Below are 21,162 nucleotides of genomic sequence, written 5' to 3'. Positions count from 1 at the left end.
GTAATATCAAGTGCAAGCTCGCTTTTGCTTCAAGCACACTTAGGTGGGATTTTAATGAAGCCTCTTTTATATGCATAAGATCTAACCCCAAATAACTCTGCAGTTAAAGGGATCCTAGGCAGCAGGGCAAAGGCATGCACCGTACATGCCTCCATGAAAGGATGCTCTGGCCTGCAGTAGAATGCATTCTGATACAATACAATACAATACAATACAATACAATACAATACAATACAATACAATACAATACTCTTCATTGTCATTGTCCCATACAGGACAATGAAATTGAAAAAATCTACATCAGGCATTCAAAAACCAACAAGCCTGCTATCCCAGCTATCCCAGCCTGGTTAGCCCCCTAAAAACTTTGATACCCCATAATTAAATACAATATATCCCCATAGAGACTACCATACACTGCGTTTAAACCAAAATCGCATTTGGATAGAAACTGTTTCTCAGGCGGCTAGTCCTAGTCTTTATGACCCTGTACCTTCTTCCAGAAGGCAGAAGCTGAAAGAGATCATTTCCGGGGTGCGCACTATCCTGCACTATCTCTGTACCATTCTGATGGTGAGGAAACAACCAAGAGCTGCTGCAAAAGCTTATTGCACAATGTCTGCATGGCGTAGAGGCACAAGCACCTGTAACAAACCTCAGCATTAGTGGTGGTAGTGACAGCAGTCTCCACCTTCATCTCCCCCTCTTCACTGACTTGCCTTGAGGAAGGTTCTGATTTGTTCCTCAGAAGAAAGAATTGTGTGCCATTACTGCTTTGCCAAATCAGCCAGAACACCCTTCCTCTTGTGGTCACCCAGCTCACCCCTCCAGGTGGAGTCCCCTGGAGAAGGGCTTTCTAGGATGATGTGGGCAGAGGTGGTCATTTTTCAAGTCGTTTAGCACTGTAACAGTTAACGCTATTACTCGACGTACAGCACAAGTGTGCTAGGTAGATGAAAGGATGACAAGGAACCTCCCTACCTTGCAGAGTTGCCTTGCTCCCTCTTTCTATCAAAGAAGGAATGAAATGCTAATGGAGGAATCGTGACCTCTTCAGTCCTGCTAGAAAAATCTGGCAGGTGTGGCAAAAACCACTGATTGATAGGTTTTGCAAATAAACCCATTAGCCTTCTGCAATGACCAGAAATGGATTATCTTTACGTGCACACACAAAAAAGCTTCTTCAGCAGTTCCACTGTCTCTCCCCTCCCCCCCCCCCGGCCAAACCTACAGTCTTTAAATTGTGGTCTTTGGTGAGGGGAGATGTTGCTTTAATAGCAATCACAGGGAGACAGGAGGTTCAATCAGGATCCCAACGCAGATACAATTTTTTTCAACCCTTCATCTCTTCACTGCGGTCCCCATGACCTCCTTGCAAAGCTGCAATTTATGTGTGGGAGGGAAGTTGGTTTGGCTCTAAGTGATAGCTTTCCCCCAACTCAAATAGCTTTCAGCATGGTGAATTTTGTTTGGGGATGACAGTGAGCTAGCTCCAGGAGCCCCGATGAATGACCTTTTCAGAGAACAGGGCAGGATGTGTGCAACTTTGCTCCTACTTCTAAATCTCTGTGCGACTTTTGATACTTTTGACCATGGTATCCTCCTGGACTGGCTCTCTGGGAATTGGGGACACTGTGTTACAGTGGTTTCAGTCCTAACTCTGGGACCGAGTCACGAGAGTAGCACTAGAAGAGTGCTTTTCAGCCCCTTGGCAGCTATGCTATGGGATGTCACAGGGCAATATCTTATCTCCATGCTATTTGATATCTATAGGAAGCTTCTAAGAGTGGTCATCAGGAATTTGAGGGCCAGGGGCCATCAGTATGCTTAGTTCTATTTCTCCTTAACATATGAATTGAGAGAGGCCACATAGGCTCTGCATGCAGTGGTGAGATGGGTGAGGAAAAAACTAGCTGAGCTTAAATCTTGCTAAGATGGAAGCACTGTGGGTGTGTAGTTCCCATGTCCAAGAAACTGGTTGGCTACCCTGGATGGGGTTGCACTCCCTCTAAAGGTGCAGGTTTACAGTCTGTGGGTGCTTCTGTCACTGGAGGCCCAGGTAGCCTCGCTTGGAGGTTTTATACAATTAAATAGACGACTGTCCTCTGAGAACCCCTGAAATACAGAACTGTCCCCTGTTAAGTTGGCCACATAGTCACCCTATTCTTATTCATGGTAAGAATCAAAGCTATGCTGAAGGTTGTATGTATGTGTGTTTGATCTGACACTCTAGAAGAAAATGCTCCTTGCTCATCAACTAATATGCATGCATATGTTTAGGATTTTTATTTATTTTTGCATCATATTTTTTTTAAAGCAAGAGTCAAAGGGAGAGAGAGAGTGAAGGTGCCACTTTTGGAACCTGAGAGCTGCAATGGCTCAGAGGGAGGGCTGCTGGGAATCTGGCATACATGCTAGTAAAAAAAAAGAGAGAGGTTGATGTTTTATTCATCACCTGTTTTATGTCAAAGGAAAAGAAATATTCTTTTCTGGGGTTAACCACATGAGTGACTACTGAAAGCAAGGCATTTCCTTTCGATGCACAGGCGCATTAGGAAATAATTCAAACCATTTTAAAACAAATCCCAAGACGACACTTGTTGCTTCATTAATTGTTTTGGGAAAATGAAGCATGACTGAATGCAAGGTTCACAGCGCAAGATGTTTTGATTCGTCATTTACGAAAAGTGTTTTCATTTATTTATTTATTAAATCCTACGCGTCGGCTGCTAATGCAAAATGCCTGACTGTGCAGGGAACACATCACCATCACCTTACTAGTTAATAAAACTGCCCAAGAGAAAACAGAAGTAGATCGTTATGGATTTCCACCTGGGGGTTTCTAGTGGTGCTTGTAAAAAAGGCCTATAAAATCACAGCATCTACACCGAGACTTTTAAAAGAAATATTTGGACTCAGAGCCATGACTGCATTAACCCAACTGCAGTATAGCCAGAGTTGTACAACTGTGAAGTAGGGACAGAGATGAGGTCCAGGCAGTTGCTAGGGGAAAGCCAAAGCGGTTCCAGGTCTCTCCAAGCCATTTGCACCCATGCATTGATTGGACTAGACAGCAAAGTGTCATCCTAATAGTCAACTACATGCCCATCAACTTTGGGGGAAATACCTGCTGAAGATAATCAAATATTAAGCTATTACCTCCTCTGAATACATCAGCACCAGCATCTTCTATATCGATCTATCGATCTATCGATCTGTCTGTCTGTCTGTCTGTCTGTCTGTCTGTCTGCCTGTCTGCCTGTCTATCTATCATCTATCTATTCATCTATCCATATTTGTCACCTGATATCATAGACTAGCTGGAAGCAGAGGAGTATTGGAAGGCACCAGCTGGGGAACTCCCAAGGGAACTCCCAAGGAGGTTCAGAGCCAGGGCATTGGTGGTGAGATGACAATGAGTGGTCAGAGGGAGAAGAGGGAGCAGACGGGGAGGAGAAGGAGGAGGGGTCTGAAGAAGAGGTAACAGGGTTTAGTGAGCAGAAAGAGGCTGTGGCAGAGAGCAGTCCAGACTCAGAGGCAGGAGAGGAAGGTGGTCATTATACAGAGATGAGGTAGCCTGCTGAAGAATCCAGGGAGTCTTCCCCTCCTGCTACGACCAGCTACAAAAACAATGCGCCAAGATGCTGCAGGCTGTTAAAAATGTGATTGCCTTTCTAAGAACCCCAGATTCTGCTGATCTCTTTCACATCCATGTTCAAGGTCAGCCTTCCCCAGCATGGTGCCTTCCAGATGTCAAAATTACAACTCCCATCATCCCTGATGATTGCCATGCTGGCTGCAGCTGCTGGGAGTTGTAGTTTAAAACATCTGAGTGGAGAAGGCTGTTCTAGGGTATGTTGTAGGAAGTATAAAAGTTGCTGTTTCATTATGCATTTGGTGCATCTATCTGATTCCTGTGTGCCCACCATGGATACTGTTATACTAGTGAAGACATTCAGTGAATGCTTGAATTAATTATATCCCAAATGGCTGCATCTTGTGGCATCCAGATTATTCCAAACCCAATCTGAGAAACTGCATACACTGAATAGGCTTTGAAATATCAAAATCAGCTTCATTTGTGTTTTTTGAACATATATAATTGAATCAGAAGAAATGTTCCAGCAAAACGAATGCCAAAAAAGTGTCAAAACATACCACAACTTTTCCTTTATGAGCTCTGACTGTTGCTCCAAACCACTGCTTGGATTTAAACTCAATGGGCTCCCTTGTACCATTGACCTTGATTTTTCTGTTGTCTGGAAATGAGAGAGAGAGAGAGAAAGTAGAATGCTTGCCAGGAAAGAACAGAAAAGTAAATTATTATATTCAGGATCATTTTCCTTAGCAGTTGGTATTTACAATGGGTTGGATCCAGACCAAGTTCATTGAGCTTAAAGGTAAAGGTAAAGGTACCCCTGCCCGTACGGGCCAGTCTTGACAGACTCTGGGGTTGTGCGCCCATCTCACTTAAGAGGCCAGGGGCCAGCGCTGTCTGGAGACACTTCCGGGTCACGTGGCCAGCGTGACATCGCTGCTCTGGCGAGCCAGAGCCACACACGGATACGCCGTTTACCTTCCCGCTAGAAAGCGGTCCCTATTTATCTACTTGCACCCGGAGGTGCTTTCGAACTGCTAGGTTGGCAGGTGCTGGGACCGAGCAACGGGAACGCACCCCGCCGCGGGGATTCGAACCGCTGACCTTTCGATCGGCAAGCACTAGGCGCTGAGGCTTTTACCCACAGCACCACCCGCGTCCCCCTCATTGAGCTTAGGTCACAACTAAACATGTCCCATTGATTTCAGTTAGAAATAAGTGCAAATCATTTTGTCTGGATCCAACCCAATAGCTATAAATATACATTCTTCCACTGAAATCCATGAAAATATACTTACTTCTAAGTATGATTAGCAGGAAGGTGTTGGCATAAAAACAGCATTAGTTTTTCTGTCATTCTACAGCAGGGATGGGCACCCCATGCAGCTCTGTATATTGTTAGACTCCAACTCCCATCATCCCTGATCACCAACCAGGCTGCATGGGGCTGATGGGAGTTGGAGTCCAGCAACAATTAGTTGGTCACAGGTTCATTATCCCTATTCTACAGGATGAAAGCTAAATTCACCTAGAAAGGTTACAGTTGATCAAGTCTTGGACTTAAGTCTTTCGGGTGTAATATCCTGTTGACTCACACAATTATCCTACTTCCTCATGTTTGCATGAACTCTGAGATGCACAGGGAGCTCTTGTGCAGAGCAGAACAGTCTCCCACAACAAGAAGAGGGATGCTCCAGGTGTGCTCTTCAGGCACATAATGAAGCTCCACACCAGGGTGAGCATCTGCTGTGAGAATTCACTTCTATTTGTGCACATATTCAGAACAAGAAACAACACAGCTTACTTCCAAATAACAAGCTTAGGATCAGGACAGGATATAAGCAGTTATCAAAGTTTTCCACTTTTCAGAATCATTCAAACATGCAGTTGGATGTGTTTTGGTTTTTTTAAAAGAAGATGAGATAAGCAAAACGATCTGACTATATTTAGTTTAGCTGCAAAAATAACAACAACTAGGGAATTAATGTAAAAGCAACCTTGCCCAGCAATCCAGCCAGCTAGGAGATTCTATAATTTGTCAGTATTCAGATTGTAAGTGAATCAAGTCACTAAAAAAAATGGAAAAAGATATTTTTTCAAAGAAGTCCCTTTGATTTCCCTCCCCCGCCCTTTGGGACGAGTTACAAAAGCGTGGTCCATTTCAGCCGGGCCAATGCCGTTTCTCTCCAGCTGTTATTCCACAACCAGCACTAAGGAAAGGAGAGGAACTTAGTCCTGATCAGTATTACATGTGTCCCCCCGCTGCCACAAGAGACAGCTCTTTAACACTGCTTTATATACACGTCGCAGATGTCAGCCTAAGAAAAGCCATCTGGGTAAAAACCCAGTCCAATTATAATCCATTTCAGGTTTTTAATGAAAAGCAGACCTCCCTTTCTTTCACCCTTAGCCATCTGAAGTAAACTGATTTCCCACATGTTCCTAAACTATGTTCCTCCCTCGGCAGTCACTCCTAATGAACTTCTCTATCGATACCCAGAAGGAAACACGGAGCCTCCTCCTAGCCCCTTGGATCTGGGCAGCCCCTGCGCTGGTTTCTGGTTCATATCAAGGAGCCACTCGACAGAGCCTAAACTTTTGTTATTCGAGCTAAGTAAGAATAAAAACACACATGCTGTCAAAGGAGGAATTTAAAGTATTTTTTCAACGTCAAATGATATTACATGCATTTACAGAACTGAAACACACACACAGGTCAGTACAGCAGTCAGTACTTGGACCCAATGCAGAGACAACGCCCTGGTCACCTAGCTATAGTGCCATAGGGCTTGAGGGTTCTCTTCCACCTTCTGTGATATGTCCCAGCTGTTGGATTGCATCATGGTTGTGTCAGTGCTAATGTGCTTGTGTCTACAGTGGGTGGACCACTGGTGGAGAAATTTGCCACAAACATTTTGTTTACAGCAGATCCTCTCTAACTTTTGTACTCTCCCCAGGCCATGCCCCCTCTCCCCAGGTCACACATCCCACCAGCCTTATTTCACCTGTTCCTTGAGTGTTTTTTGTCTGGCTAGAATGTCACACCACTGAACTGTCCCGATTCAAGCAAGACATCCCGGAATTACAGAAGCCATTCTGGCTTCTGATTGGATCCCAGAATGTCCCTTTTTTGGGGGGTTTGGCCTTCTGGAGAGAATCAGCTGGACCCCATGAGAGCTAGGGACTAAAAAATAATAATTTGAGCACCATAATTTGGATCACCTGGATGTTGGGTATGGAATATCCCCTTCAATTAAGATCATGCTTCTTGCTTGTAAGGATGGAGAATAAAGCAAGGGGGTGATGCGTGTGTGCACAAACTAGACTATTGTAAATTATGCATTAATTACTCTGCTCGCTTTCACCTCTGGCCCTGCCTACCAATGTCATGTGGCCCTTGAAAGGTTTCCCAAAGGTAATGAGCTGGAAAAGGTTCTCCAACCCTGACTTACAGCGTCCATGAATTTGGCACTGGAGCGAAACACTGACATTGTTGACAGCCCAAATGTCCAAAGTAGAAACATTCAACCTACCTGGGTGACCATGGGAGAAAGAGTAGCTTAAGACAGTGGATGGGATGACCAGCTCACTGTCCCTCACTATCCACTGTGCCTAACCTTGGGGGTGAGGGGCGGCTGTCACTAGTCACCTACTGATGTATGGGTCTTGAACTTTCACATGACACTGAAACCACAGCCAAATGATAAGAGTATCTGCCTTGCAGGCAGAAGTTCCCACGTTCAGTTTCCGGCGTCTCCCGTTAGGGACGGGAACAGGTTCCGTCTGAGACCCTGGAGAGCTGCTGTCAGTCAGAACAGACCATGCTGAGCTAGATGGAGCCATGGTCTGACTAAGGCAGCTTCTTATATAGCTATATCTGTCAGAATTTAGCCTCAGAATGGGTGGAGTAAAGGGCCAGAACATGACATTTTGTCATCTGAGGCAGAGCAACAAACTGTGCTTTCCCTCCAAGGTCTGTTGCAAGCATTGGTGATCTGACTGCATGAGTGAGAAGAAGCACAACAGTCTCGTGAGTCGGGTGCCAATAGGTTAAAGCCTTCCCTCTCTGCATTATACGGGGAGGTTTCAGAATGGAGGAAAGGGGGAAATAAAACCTTTTTTACCATCCCATTTTCCAGCACCTCTCCATCCCAATATATAATAATGCTGAAGGGAGATTTGGAGGGTGGAGGAAATATACATAGGAGACTCTTTCTATTTGGGGTTGGGGTTTTTTTTGGGGGGGAGACACACATTTCCTCTTAAACTTGCCCCTCCAGCTTTGTATCAACAGCACTCAGATATGGGGCTGGCAGGCAGCCCCAACCCCCTTCCCTAATATATTAAGGAAATTATGTGCCACCTCTTGGCCCTAAAAAGGTTGCCCCAAGGCAGCTCACAATAAAATCTCAACACTATTAAAAGGAGACTATTCAGAGCCACAGTAAAAACAAATATGAGTGGAATATGGCTGCAAGATTAAAATACACGAAAAGCTGGGCAGAAATTTTAAAACGTCTACAGGGCAACTGAGGAGGAGCCAGACCAACCTCCTTTGGAAGAGTTCCACAATCAAGGTGATGTCCCTCCTCCCGCAAAAAAAGGCCTCATTCTGAGTCCCACTGATGGCACCCTTGTTGGTGGTGGAACACAGAGCAAAGATGAGGGCAGTGGGTGCCTCTCTTAGTGCAACACTCTTGCATCACACCCTCACCCTGAAAAAAACTGGGGGGAGGGGCCAAGGTTGTGGCACAGGTCACATGACTTGCCCAGGAATGCAACATGGAAGACACGTGTCCTGATTTTTTTATCTGAAAAAGTTGGACAGTATGTCACCACGTTGTAGTGGGGACAAAGAAAACCAGGTATGCCAACTTGAGCAGCTTGGAGGAAAGTTGGGGTCTGAATGTAGTCAACAAACAGCAATAGCAAATAACACTGTAGTTTGCCCGGTTACGGGAGGAACCGCAGCTCAGTGGTAGAGCCAGGGCTTGCTCTGGAATAAATGGCGCCCCCTGTGGCCAGCACTGCATCACTGTCAAGTTGTGTGGCTTGTTTGGGATTGCAAAGCCTAGCAGCATACATCTCAGCCTCCTGCTCCCAGGCTTCCCCAGAGTCCAGACACACCCATGAAAAGGAACCAGAACAACCTCAATTTAATATATATATCCATAAGAAGCTAAGAAAGTCTAAAAGAAGGGGTAGGAACATCAGACAAGAGTGAAAGAGCGCAAAAGGCTAATACATATAAGACCACAGATACCAGTCTACAGAGCACTCAAATACGAGTGCTCATTATATCTAGTTTGTGGCACAGGTCATCATCCGTTGAATCTTGAGCGCTGCTGTGCAGAATCTGGCAACGTTGTGTGTTATAGTAAGATCTGAAAGCAGCAGGGAGGTACTGAATTGACCTGTGCACCTTGGGTACTTAAGCAGTGGCTGGTACGAATGTCTCTATAGTAAAGACACTGGCGAAGCACATGCTCTGTTGTTTATATTTGCCCAGAGTCACAGGGGCATTGCCTCTCCAGATAAGCAATCTTCCTGTATCGGCCTTCAAAGACAGCTGAGGGCATGACATTGAGCCAAGGTAAAGGCCCTCTGGTGCTTGGGGACTTCTAGTTTAGCTAGATATAGCCATAGGGAAGGCAGAGTACCTGGAGGATTCATTGGCAATAAAAGTTGGGGTCCTGGCTAGATCCAATTGGCGCTCAGTATCTGCAACACTGAAAGCTTTGGCCTGTTCCATGTCCCATGCTGAGTAGAAAACCTGGAGTAGAAAGCCATGATCTTAGTTTTCTGATAGTTGAGTTCTAGCTGGTTCTCCTTGCAGTATTGTGTTAATGCTGTCAGAGCTCTTTGGAGGCCAGTAGGCGTTCTTGAAAGTATTGCTGCATCGTCTACATAGAGCAGGACAGAGATGTGTCTTCCAGAGAGCTTTGGAGGGTAAAAGTTTATGTTGTGGAGATGGCCCACCATGGAATTAATGTAAAAATTAAATAAGAGTGGGGCCAGTATGCAGCCTTGCTTGACACTTTTTTCAGTTGCAATGGCATTAGTAAGATGGTCCCGGGGGTTACATCTTACTTTGAGTGAGGTCCCTTCATGTAACATACATATTAGATGAAGCAGTTGTGGGTCTATTGAGGTGGCCTCCAGTTTTCCCCAGCGTTTAGCTCTGGATATCATGAGCACACTCAGTGAATAACAAGGGTTGCGTCCAATGCTAGTCCCATTTAGAACAAACCCATTAAAATCTATACCCTTGGTCAGATAGAACCTAAGCCCAAATGCTCAGCTTGGTGGCGTCTTTGGCTTGGCACCCATAAGTTCCCCACCAGCACCATAAGTCCAGCCCTAGATAGAGCAAATAGAAGATTCCAGGTTCAGTCCTTGATATCTCCAGCCCAAACATAGCTGCTTGAGACTGGTGCCAGTCACAGTGGACAACACTGGGGAAAACAACTTAACAGTATGCCCTGGCATAGGACAGGGTCCTGTGTTCCTACGTAATACATTTTTTCCCTCTCTAAACAACGGCAATTTGGCCATGGTCCTCCCTGAATGGAAAGCCCATAAAAGCAAACTATTTTTTGATTCACTGGGCAAACGGAGCCAAACGAGCAAAGCCTTGTGCTTTAAAGGTTTTCTTTTTGATTAAGCTAGCATATTTGAACGCATAAGTTGCTCAAGTATGCAGCTTTGATTGAAAACAAAAACTTCCATAGCCCAAAACACAGACATGACCTTGGCTTAAAAGGAACAAGCACTAGTCTCCTTCTAATGAGTAAATGCGCAGAAGTGCTTCTCTCCTGGTGCTTCTCTTCAGAGCACCCTTTCCCTCTGCCATCTGCCATAGCTCAGTGGAAAAGCATCTGCTTTGCGTGCAGAAGGTTTCAAGTTCAATCCCTGGCATCTCCAGGTTGGGCCGGGACAGACCCTTGTCTGAATCCCTGGAGAGCTGCTGTCAATCAATACCAAGCTCGATGGACCACTGGTTGGACTTGTGTAGGGCAGATGCCTATGGTCCTATGCCAGCCACCCCACCATCCTGTCACAATAATAAATAATAATAATAATAATTTATTATTTGTACCCCGCCCATCTGGCTGGGTTTCCCCAGCCACTCTGGGCGGCTTCCAACAAAGATGAAAAAATACACAGCACAGCAGACCCAAGAAGGTGGTGTTGGTGAAGAGGCCTCAGAGGGTACTGTGCCCCTTCAAACCTGACTGTGCTGGTCCCATGGGTTAACCAAGAGGCGAGGTCTGAGTCCAGTCCGAGGTCATAGGTGCAATATGAAGGCAGTCCGTAAAAGCTGAAGCTGGGTGCAGGGCAGGGAGTCAGGAGCGCAGGCCAGAAAACAGGACAGGGTTCAGGCAGGAACTGGCAACCTACAAAGTTGCTCCCGCAACTTGGGACTGGGGCTGGCTGGCTTTTATCTGCCCTGAGGCATAGGGCGGCCCCGATCCTCTGGTGACTCGCCCCTCCTGGCCTGGAGGCGAGCACTCCTCCTGCGGGAACTTAGTTCCCTCCACCTCTCTGGCCTGAGCCTCTGCAGCTCAGAAGAGGCTGGAGGGTTACCGGAACCAAAGGCAACCTCAGCTTCCTCTGACGGGGCTGGGAGGGGAGCACCTGCAGGCAATGGGTCCTCCATCACCTCAGGAGCAGGAACAGACTCAGCTGGTGCCTGCACCTGAGGATCCAGCACAGGTGAGGACCCATCAGGCTCATGCCCCAGCCCCGGCTCAGCTGGTTCTGGAGGCAGGGAATCCTGTGCAGGCTGGGATTCCTCAGGTTCAGCATCTGAATCTGAATCCCAGGCCGTCACACTGACTGAGACCGGTATGGTACACTATGGTACAGAGACTTCCCTTCACAAAAGTCAACAGCTTCCTTTACACCCTAACTAGTATCAACTTTATTTGTTCCCTACAGCAGGCCTGAACCATGGCTCATTATTCCTAAAGTTGGAACTGCTGCCATGGAGAGTTGGCCAAGTCTTCCCTGCACATGTTATGTGCAACAAAACAGTTGCATGGCACCATCAAATGGTGACACGCTAACGTGTGGCTGTGCCAAATGTTCCCGACATGGAAGTGATTTCCATACATGGCAGTCTGAAATAGCCGGTGGAATCTAGGAAAACAGGGCAAGTAATTACAAACAGAGTGTCTGGGCTTCTGCAAATCTATAAAAGTACCACAAATAATGGAATACAGCTTAGAGAGCACTAAATTTAGTCTGTGCGTTTTTTAAAATAAAAAAAAGTACCACAGGAAGAAGAAATGATAAAAAGTAAAAATAAAATAGTATTCCGGTGGATTACTTTAATTCATCCAAATCTGAAAATCTAACTCAGTTGGTAGATATTTCCATTCTCCATAAAGTCAGAAATTGCTTCATCCAAGACAATACCAGCATCATGATTCTTAAGCTGTGCTTGCACTATAGTTTCAACCTGTGCAATTTCCTTGGACTGCCAGTCCAATTCTTAAATTTAGAACTTGTAGCCCTCCCATCACTCCTGACCACTGGCCATACTGGCTGGGGCTAATGTGAGCTGAAGTAAAACAGAATCCAGAGGATTCTGGATCTCTGGGCTTAAGTTGAGAGTGGAGAGTGGATTTTTCAAGCCTTAGATCCAGGTTAACTAAGCTGCGTCTCTTACTTTTAAAAAGTCACAGTCGACATCAGGAGCCACACATCCACCACAAGCACTTTCCCCATACATGGTTAGAGGTTCCTAAACGTCTTGTATCAAAAAGCAGTGAGACGGTGAGCTTTTCGCTTCTTTTCTCCAGAAATAAATCCTGTCTTGTAGTTAATGTCCCACAGCGTCACACCATCTTAACAGTGAATAGCTTCTCCGTGTAATTAAATCCCTGGCGTATCAGAATACATCCTCTCCTCTCCTTAAACAAGTACCTGGCTCTGGTTACAATCAGCTCTGTTCCTGGCCAAACTGACTCATGCTTTATCTCAGCTGCATACTTGGCCCAAGATCTCCCCTCCTGCAACTTGACAGTGAGGCAGCCTTTGGTTGAAAAGCACAACCTGTTTCGGCAAGGTGTGATTGAGCACACCCAAAGGGGAAGGAAAACCACCTAATCGTTCAAGATTAGCAAAATCTCATTCCAACAATTCTGGGCTTCAGGAAAAGAAAAGTAGCTATTTTACAGTAAATTAAGATTTTTAAATATATATTTTTAGTGTGTCACATTTTTAACAGGATAGGGATTCAGAGATCGTACTGAACAAATATTCTTAAATTTAGAATTGTGAAGACAGTGTAGGGAAGTATTTTTGCATTGCTCTCCAGCTACCCCTTCCGGCCACTTCAGAGAACTGCAACAGAATCCTTATTTTCAAAGGCAGGTTGGCTTTATTAATTAATTAAAATGCTTCTAAGTCCACCTTTTCGCTGCAACAATCTCCAAGATGGCTCATTAAGCAAAACAACAACAACAACTCTCAAAATGTAAGTTGTGCTCCAGGTGGCAAGGGCAAGTGTAGCAACACCTCCCAAGAAGTTCTGAATGTGCATGTAGATCACGTCAGCAATGAGGCTTCTCAGTGGATAGCAGTGGTACCCAGCATAGAAGCCTTCAGATGCTGTGGGCTACAACTTCCACCATATCTGGGCAGATAGAAAGGCATTTGAGCCCTGGGCCTGAGGTTCTCAGCTTCTGCAGTCCCAATGGCTCAGGGCTGCAACACCTCAATATAACCATCCTGGACTCTGCGTTCCCCCATATAAACCATCCTGGAGTCTGCGTTCATCATCTGAGTCCTTTCTTGGTATTCCTCCTCCACAAGAAGTCTGGAGGGTGGCAACAGGAGAATGGGCCTTTTCTGCAGTGGCTCCTCATTTGTGGAACGCTCTCCCCAGGGAGGTTTGTCTGGCACCTTCATTATAATCTTTAGATGAAAATGTTCCTCTTCAACCAGGCCTTTGGCAGATTAATATTCCACAGGCTGTTAAATGTGGGTTTGTGTGTGTGTGTGTGTGTGTGTGTTTTGTTTTTGTCTTGGAATTTGGTATTTGTGCATTTATCCTGTATTTTTATCTTGTGAACTGCCATGCTATCTTCGGGCAAAGGGCAGTGCATAATATTAATTAATTAATTAATTAATAATGCAGAGTCTATGTGCATACAGCAGGCTCCACAGCAGACGTTTGCCCATCAAAATGTGGAGGGCAGGAGAAACTGGCCTGAGAACATGACAGAAGGGGCAGGGCTAGCACACACACCCCTGCCTTCTGCCTTATAATACTCATGCCTTTTGACAAAACAGCTTTATTGCATGAAGGAAAGACTACATTTTGTAAACACATGGTGCACACATTGGTTGTGGGTCCCCAGCATCTCAAAAGCACCCCCTGCCCGGGCAAGTGTCCTCAGACTCTCATTTCCCCTTCAAGCACTGCAGCAGTCACCAAGAGAGAAGCACTCGATGAGCAGCCAATTTGTAAAGCCTGTACTGACCCACAGGCATCCTTTTAACCCAAATGGAACTCAACTGCAGGTTGTCATCCCCCTAGATTTACTGGCTGTGAGCAATTCCTCTACCTTCCTCCCTCTCTAATCAAACCAAAACATGCTCTTGGGTTTTCTGTTCTTTTCATTCTGCTGAAATCAGTTGGTACCTATTTGTATACACAAAACAACCAGAGGGAAGGATTTATGGACTTTCAGGAACTGAACCCAATAGCAGAGTAAGGCAATAAGGACATAGGCTTTGCTGCTGATGTTTTAAAGATGGAGACATGGAAGAAATAAAATTAACCAAGGGGGAAGCTATTTACTCTTCTTGGAACCAGAATTATAACTGAGCTGTTTGCTCCCAGTTCAGCCAGCCTAAAAACTAAAAATCTCAATTCTCAGTTAAGGAGATTCAAAAAGGGGTGGGGCTTTTTGTAGGCATAAGAGTGTTAAAAATAAAGTGGAAATTGTAAAAGGCCTAAGAAGCAACAGCTATTGAAAGAAGCGGTGTGCAATCCTAGAATAGCATTTTCCTATATATCCTTCATGATCACCACTAGGGCTTTGGGATGGACTCTCATGGACTCTCCTTCATTGGAGGGTCTTGAAGAGAGGTTTGATGTCTTTCTTTAGCTGTGATTCCTGCATTGCATTGATGACCCTTTGAGTCCCTTCTGATGCTACAGTTCTGGTAGAAAGTGGATATTGGAAACAAAGGGGTACCAAAGAAGAAAAAACAAGGCAGTTCAGAATCTCATATTAAAATATATATTGGGCTGCACAATACTATGCATGCCTAGGAAGAAGTTATTTCTTTACTGCATCTGTCTTTCCAAGAACCTTGAAATGATGGGCACCAGCCTTTCCAAACCTGATGTCCTCCATCTGTTATAGGACTCTGGTTCCCATCAGCCACAGTCCATGTACCCAGTGGCCAGCCCTGTTGCACAATCTGATGTGTTCTTATGCCCACAAGACTCACTTTTCATGTAAAGCACCCCCAAATTCCACAACATATTGCTCACCTTAGTGGATGGCCTCTTAGGATGCCAAAGCTGCCATCCATAATCCCTGTGCTTATCACACTACAGTTGGAATGGGTTGGGGGGATTTTGCATGCGCCATAGTTAAGCCATACCTTCATTTCTTGCACCTGGAGCACAGCTTTTTGCTTTTAAAATTGAACTTCTTTGCTCCCAGAGAAAACAATGGGGACCTACTGTTATGGGTTTGAGAGGGGGACAGATTCCCCTAAAAGTCCTGGGTACAATATCCCCCCCACCCCCATAATTTCTAGAGTTAGTAAATGTAGAAGATTACTAGATGCTTGAAGTCTTCACCCAGGTGTGAGGCAGCTTAGCAGTGTAGTAATTCAGACTGAATCAGTTCCCTGGAATTGCCTGGTGAGAAGAACTATCATGCAGTATAAAGCAAGGTAATGGGTAATTAGGGATGCGGGTGGCACTGTGGGTTAAACCACAGGGCCTAGGACTTGCCGATCAGAAGGTTGGCGGTTCAAATCCCTGTGACGGGGTGAGCTCCCGTTGCTCGGTCCCTGCTCCTGCCAACCTAGCAGTTCGAAAGCACCTCAAAGTGCAAGTAGATAAATAGGTACCTCTCTGGCGGGAAGGTAAACGGCATTTCCATGCGCTGCTCTGGTTCGCCAGAAGTGGCTTAGTCATGCTGGCCACATGACCCGGAAGCTGTATGCTGGCTCCCTCGGCCAAAAAAGCGAGATGAGCTCCGCAACCCCAGAGTCGGTCACAACTGGACCTAATGGTCAGGGGTCCCTTGACCTTGACCTTTTTAATGGGTAATTGACACAAACAGTTACCCTGTGCTGGGCAGTGAAGGAGAGTGTGAGCCTCTCCTTCCATGAGGGGATGGTGAGCAGAGACGAAGGGCAGGTAAGAGATCTTGGGGGTTTTGGTGGACAGCTCCATGAAAATGATGACCCAGCTGTAAAAGGTGAGTAATGGTAAAGATTTGTAAGAGTATGTATGCTGGAAAGAAAGTGGGGGGGGTCTCCTTCTGTCAAAAGAGCGGAACTCTGGGTCGTCTGGTGAAGCTGAATAGTGGAAAGCTCAGAAGATACAAATGAAGTACATCTTCACACGGTTAAACTATGGAATTGGGAGCCATAAAATGCGGCAGTGGGCACCACCTTAGGCAGCATTCAAGGGGGATTAGACAAATGCATAGAGGACAAGGCTATTAACCCATACTAATGATGGCTATTTGCTGCCTCCCGATCCAAGAACGTAAGGTGCATGCTTCTTAATAGCACTTGCTGGAGAGCAACAGTAAGGGAAGCTATTGCCCATTAGGGCAAAATAAATATTGCCCTAACGTCAGCTTGCAGGATTCCCACTGACATCTGGTTGGCCATTGAGAAAAACAGGATGCTGGGCCAGATAGGCCTTTGGTCTGATCCCACAGGGGTCTTATTATGCTCAGATCCTCAGCAACAGTCATTCATAAACTTCCAGCATAAAGCCGCCGCAAGAGAGATCGTGCCGTTGCTCCAAGTCAGCCATGCATTCTGAAGCTTTGGGTGACAATGTTGCAATAGTTTCAAAATTGGACCAAAACAGAGGAATTGCTGTTATGGCTCTTTCACAAAGGCCGCTTGTAGGAAGTGTCCTCATCCTGTGCTCCTGCTCTGTCGACTTGTGCAGCAAGTGTTGTTGGCGGAGGAAGCCAGAAACTCATCCAAGTGTGCTGTGGGGTCCCCACGCATTGAAAGGTTACAAGTCCCATAATGCTTTCTAAATGCCATCTTACTCAGAAAACATGTCTAAGGAGTCCTGTGCTCAGGGGCTAAGAACAAACTGGAAGCAGAGACTGAAATGTGGTCTTTTGAACCTCTTTCGTTAGGAGCAGAGAAACCATAGGCCTGGGGACCAAATAAGGCTCTCTGGACTTGAGGCTTTCCTCAGACCCCACCCCTTCTCCCCAGGTCATGCTCTGCCCCAGGCCTCCTTCAAGTGATTTTGCCTTTCTGAAAACTATGATAAGGTCTCTTTCTTGCCTGGATCGGGGTGGGTGTAAATAGAAGCCTGAAGCTTTTGCATTGCTGGAATGTGTTGTTGTCTAGTTGTTTAGTCGTGTCCGACTCTTCGTGACCCCATGGACCAGAGCACGCCAGGCACTCCTGTCTTCCACTGCCTCCTGCAGTTTGGTCAAACTCATGCTGGTAACTTCGAGAACACTGTCCAGCCATCTTGTCCTCTGTCGTCCCCTTCTCCTTGTGCTCTCCATCTTTCCCAACATCAGGGTCTTTTCCAGGGAGTCTTCTCTTCTCATGAGGTGGCCAAAGTATTGGAGCCTCAGCTTCACGATCTGTCCTTCCAGTGAGCACTCAGGGCTGATTTCCTTAAGAATGGATAGGTTTGATCTTCTTGCAGTCCATGGGACTCTCATGAGTCTCCTCCAGGACCATAATTCAAAAGCATCAATTCTTTGGCGATCAGCCTTTTTTATGGTCCAGCTCTCACTTCCATACATCACTACTGGGAAAACCATAGCTTTAACTATACGTACCTTTGTTGGCAAAGGTGATGTCTCTGCTTTTTAAGATGCTGGAATGTAGCCTATGGTTAAAGTCATTGCCCCAACCACTTTTGCCTCTGGCCCTGACTACCACTGGCATGTGGCCCCTGAAAGGTTGCTAATGGTAGAAAGTGGCCCTTGGACTGGACCTGCTTTAACTTCTTGCCTGTAGCTGTTGTCTAGAGTCCATGCTCATGCAACACTAAGAGTTAATCATTTATTGTCTTTTTTTTGTGCAAAAATAAATGAATTTCAAATTATGCCCAAACTAATTTTTTTTTTATGTTACACTAAGCTTTTGGATATTCAGACCTAAAATATTATGTATTAACACACCCCTGCCCACCCAACTCTCATTTTCTTTTTGAGGTCACACCCAGAACGTTGGTATTAGCAAACCCCAAGTCTATAAAATGACTGCAGTGTTTGATCCAGTCCCATTTGTCTGTAATTAACGCCAGTTGGCTTCCATTCCCATTCTTCATTAAACTGGAAAATCTCTTTTTGCGAGTGGGAAAGGACCGAGCAGTGACGTAAGACATCAGAGGTTCAGCTCGGTACCACCAAAACGTTTCCTTGTGTGGCTCTGACTAGTCATATTAAAATGACTTTTCTCTTCTTGGAAGATTTAGAGCCCAAAGTCTAGTCAAATGAACTGCAAGAAAACAGATTAAAACAACACAAGAAGCATGGCCACCGATGAAACTTGGCTCCTGGCTCATCCCTTGGTGGGGACAGCTAAGAAAGAGAAACTGGAGGGTTGTGGTCAGCATCACTCCCTAGGTCTCTGGTATCCCTTGCTGTCATTGTATGGCCAGCAGTGAGCCCAGGGGAGATGGTGTCTCATGGAGACAACACTGTTGTATTTAGATCCTGCTTCCGGGCTTTACATAGACATCTGGCTGGTCACTGTGAAGGCAGGATGCTTGACTAGATGGACCACTGGCCTGATCCAGTGGGATTCTTATGTTCTTAACACTGGGTGTCACTGTCTCCAGGAGACAGGGCTTCTCTTCGTCCAGCCAGATGAAATTTGGCACCTGGCTTGCCTCTGAATTTGGATGCTGGCGATGTGTGATGCTAGAGGCATATGATGTCAAAGTCTCCTCCCCAGGTCTGTGGTGTTCTTGGTGCTGTTGTCCTTGCACACTCACAACAGGGCCTGGTGAAATAGTCTCTCTCTTTCTCTCTCTCTCTCTCTTTCTCTCTCTCTCTCTCTCTCTCTCTCTCTCTCTCTCTCTATCTCTCTCTCTCTCACACACACACACACATGCACACACTTCCAGAAGCTGCCAAGAGGTGCTACATGTATCTCCATAGAGCATGGCTATATTAACGAGGTGAATTCTAATTACTTTCCAGTGCTACATTATCTGGATTGGTGACTTCTCATACTCTTTTTTTTTTAAAATAAAAGATACAGGTGCAAGACAAATTTGGGAAATGAGTCCATCACTACACTTTTGATGTCACTACGATACTTGAAAGTATGTGTGCTAGTCAACTAAAGCCATGATTCTAAGGAGACTTGATGGAGAAAAAATATGCTCATTGAATGGGCTTACTTCTAATGAAACATTCTAAGGACAGCATGGCATAGCCAAACTCTCTCACACATACACTCACTAACGTAGATCTTTAACATATTGTTCATCGTATTATTCCAAGACCTGAATGCTATTTCCTCTAGTTTAGTTCTGCATGAGTAACTCCAAATGTGCTTAAAGGGCCAGGATGTATTTCTGGGGTCGCAATACAGTAGTAGCCAAAGGAAGGTAGACAGAGATTATACTAATGTTAATGCAATCAGTAGATTTGTGCTGTTAGCAGTGTTTGAAACTCCCATTGTTCTAGGCGCATTTTGCAACAGGGAATTTAATTAGTGCGAGCAGTTTCTGAGCTCTGGGCACAGTACTGCGCCCAAGATTTCAGATTAAAACCATAGAGTAGAAGGAAAGGAGGACCTTTTTCTGCCTCCCCACTTCCAGCTACTCTATGAAGACTGGAGAAGAGACCCTCTTAAGAATATTAGGTGGGTGGGCTTGGGAAGGACTAGACCATGTGAAAAATGAACATAATATTTTAGTTGAAATTCATTCATTTTCAGCTTTGTATTCTCCTTATTAAAAAAGTGTGCCTATACACTCCATTGTTGCACCCATAACCTATATTCAAGGTTCCATTTAGCACCTAGCTTTTATATCTCAGTTTCTAACACTGTTTCTGCATTCCTGTGCTCGCTACTTCTGAGAGCATTGATCCACTACTGTTCTTTCCTTTCCTACAAACCTTTGCCCATAAATTCTCAGTTCTGAGAACCTGTTTTCAAGACTGCATCTGCAAATGTCAGCTGCAAGGAGATCATGTGTGCTTGCCTACAGACATAGGAATCCAGGTTCTGTTCTGCCACCACTAACTCACATTTAGGAGAGCTTACAGAAGTTTATCAAAAGACATCATTCTGTGCACATTGGTGGCACATCAGCAGGCATAAATGACCAGCTATCAGTGGGCTAGGGAAGTGTTCTTCAACCTAGAGTTCAGGGATGCTGGAAGCTGTGGTCCAGCAACATCTGAAGGGTCAAAGGCTCCCTACACCTGCTGTGGGAAAACACATACGCAAAGAATGTAAGTAAACTCAACATTCTGGTCGTACAACATGGACATTCCCTCAGTGTACCTATTTCTCAATCTGCTTTGTTTTTACTAGAGTCCCAAGGTCCATCAACTGGAACCTGCTGCAAAATAGTGACCAAGTGGTGGTGGTAGCAGCAGCAGACATAGCATGTTTAGAATTAAGGAGCAGGGCACCTCTGAACACAAGTTCAGCTCAGGAGTGTCTGTTTGGTACCAGAACTGAGTTCAGAACTCTTTAACACAGAAATATGCTCTCTTTTTTTCTCTCCTTAAGCTTCCTTAACAAGGACTTTCTTTTTCCTCTTTTAAGTGGGTTCCTGCAATAAAGAGGAAAAAGAAAGGCCTTGTTGTTGCAAATGTGAAACAACTGGGAACCAGGAATCCCTGCCGATCTACCACAGATCACCCAGAGCTCTACCAGTAGACCCTGATCCAACTTCTGCCCTGATATAGATCCCAAAGTAAATTGCTGAGAGATATGATTACAGGGGACAGCACCCTGTCACCTGGTCAAACATACCTCCCATTGGGGGAGTCTTGTTTGGTTGTCAAATAGAACTTTGACAACACACTTAAAAGTCTGGGAACTGTATAGCTACACAGGGATTCTTAAAGCTATTGTGGGGTAGGAACACCATTGTTTCTTTGTAACTGAGTCATTGCAAAGGACTGCGCCTTAAGATTTCTTTCTCTATTGTCCCACAACCATTTCATGTGCTCAGGCAGGACATAGGGCGAATTACACAATACTGTACAATGTTTGTACCCATCTGAATTTTGCTTGTTGAGCTGAGTTTCACTTCCAGCCTCCTGACATGAGTCTGAAGGAGACCTCCCCCAAAAGACACTGGTGTGTCCAAAGGTATCACCTTACTAATTTTGCCT

General features: G+C 45.3%; 1 protein-coding gene across 3 annotated transcripts in view; it reads right to left on the bottom strand.

Annotated features, from left to right (window-relative positions):
• Positions 1 to 21,162, bottom strand: part of ITGA8 (integrin subunit alpha 8) — a 128,803-nt gene that overhangs the window by 101,991 nt on the left and 5,650 nt on the right. For all 3 annotated transcript variants that reach the window (XM_053409513.1, XM_053409512.1, XM_053409514.1), the window contains exon 3: positions 4,159 to 4,259. In XM_053409513.1, the coding sequence (XP_053265488.1) occupies positions 4,159 to 4,259 (101 nt within the window). The remainder of the gene's footprint in view (positions 1 to 4,158; positions 4,260 to 21,162) is intronic.

The sequence above is a fragment of the Podarcis raffonei genome, chromosome 12 (genome assembly GCF_027172205.1).
Source record: "Podarcis raffonei isolate rPodRaf1 chromosome 12, rPodRaf1.pri, whole genome shotgun sequence".
NCBI lineage: Eukaryota > Metazoa > Chordata > Lepidosauria > Squamata > Lacertidae > Podarcis > Podarcis raffonei.
The sequence above is the reverse complement of the archived record's forward strand: the minus strand, read 5'-3'. Positions and strand labels throughout refer to the sequence as shown.